This window comes from Nicotiana attenuata, unplaced genomic scaffold (assembly GCF_001879085.1).
Source record: "Nicotiana attenuata strain UT unplaced genomic scaffold, NIATTr2, whole genome shotgun sequence".
Taxonomy (NCBI): Eukaryota; Viridiplantae; Streptophyta; class Magnoliopsida; order Solanales; family Solanaceae; genus Nicotiana; species Nicotiana attenuata.
In genome coordinates, this window is record NW_017672916.1 from 72,504 (window position 1) to 73,998 (window position 1,495).

Sequence of the window (1,495 nt, forward strand, 5' to 3'; positions counted from 1 at the left end):
CACTTGGCTCCACACAACTGTCCATTATAAATTCTGGGAGTTAATAAAAATGAGAGGTTACTTGATGACCTACTAGCCTGAGAGTTTATACTCTCGAGTCATATCTTCAGTTTGAAATAGGTGGGGGTATTTAGATTTTATTTCTTCCTCTGATTCCCACGTCATCTCTTCCACCTTCTTACTTCTCCATAAAACCTTCACGGATGCTATCTTCTTATTTCGTAGCTTGCGGATTTGTCGGTCTAGGATGGCAACCAAAATTTTCTCGTATGACAAGTCCCCTGTAATCTGTACATCATCTGTGGGCACCACTTGGGTAGGATCGCCAATGCACTTTCGTAACATAGATACGTGAAAAACCGGATGAACAGACTCCAATTCCGTAACTCATAAGCTACTTGGCCCACTCTCTGAACGATCCTATAAGGCCCAATATACCGTAGGCTAAGCTTTCCTTTCTTGCCAAATCTCATTACACCTTTCATAGGTGACACCTTTAGGAATACCCAGTCATTAACCCCGAACTCTAAATCTCGTCGCCGCACGTCAGAATATGACTTCTGATGACTCTGAGCTGTCAACAGTCGCTCCCGGATAAGCTTTACTTTTTCTATGGCCTGCTGAACCAGGTCTAGCCCATGTAACCCAGATTCTCCAACATCAAACAACCCTATAGGAGATCTGCACCTGCGCCCATACAAAGCCTCGTACGGAGCCATCTGGATACTGGAGCGGTAACTGTTATTATATGCAAACTCGATAAGGGGTAGATGTTCATCCCAACTTCTTTTAAAATCCAGCACACAAGCTCGCAACATATCCTCGAGTGTCTGAATCGTGCGCTTGGCTTGTCAATCCGTTTGTGGATGAAAAGTTGTGTTGAGATTCACTTGAGTCCCTAGACCTTTCTGAAATGACCTCCAAAAATGTGCTGTAAACTGGGCCCCACGGTCAGATATAATAGATACAGGTACTCCGTGTAATCGCACTATCTCCTTAATATATAATTTTGCATAATCTTCTACTGTATATGTAGATCTGACCGGTAGGAAATGAGCTGATTTCGTGAGCCTGTCAACTATCACCCATATGGAATCAAACTTTCGATGGGGACGAGGTAAACCCATGATAAAGTCCATGTTTATCGCCTCCCATTTCCATGTTGGGATTTCTATAGTCTGCATTAGCCCTCCAGGCTTCTGGTGCTCTATTTTCACCTGCTGGCAACTAGGGCATTGAGCGACATACTCAGCAATGTTCTTTTTCATATCGCTCCACCAATACACATCCTTAATGTCATGATACATCTTTGTCGACCCAGGGTGAATGGAATACCATGAATAATGTGCCTCTGACATAATCCTGTCTCGCAGCCCTGCTACATCTCACAAATGACCCCTGTATCTGAGAACCCCCGATCTCCTTTGAGTTCTAACAACCGCTTCTTCTACTTGTGGAACCCACTCTCTCAACTTGCTAACTCTGGATCCTCATA

General features: G+C 43.9%; 1 protein-coding gene across 1 annotated transcript in view; it reads right to left on the bottom strand.

The window, feature by feature from the left end:
* Positions 1–851: 851 nt before the first annotated feature.
* Positions 852–1,495, bottom strand: part of LOC109214920 (transcription factor PCF7-like) — an 8,440-nt gene continuing 7,796 nt past the window's right edge. The window contains exon 3 of the mRNA XM_019378889.1: positions 852–1,375. Within this exon, the coding sequence (XP_019234434.1) occupies positions 852–1,375 (524 nt within the window). The remainder of the gene's footprint in view (positions 1,376–1,495) is intronic.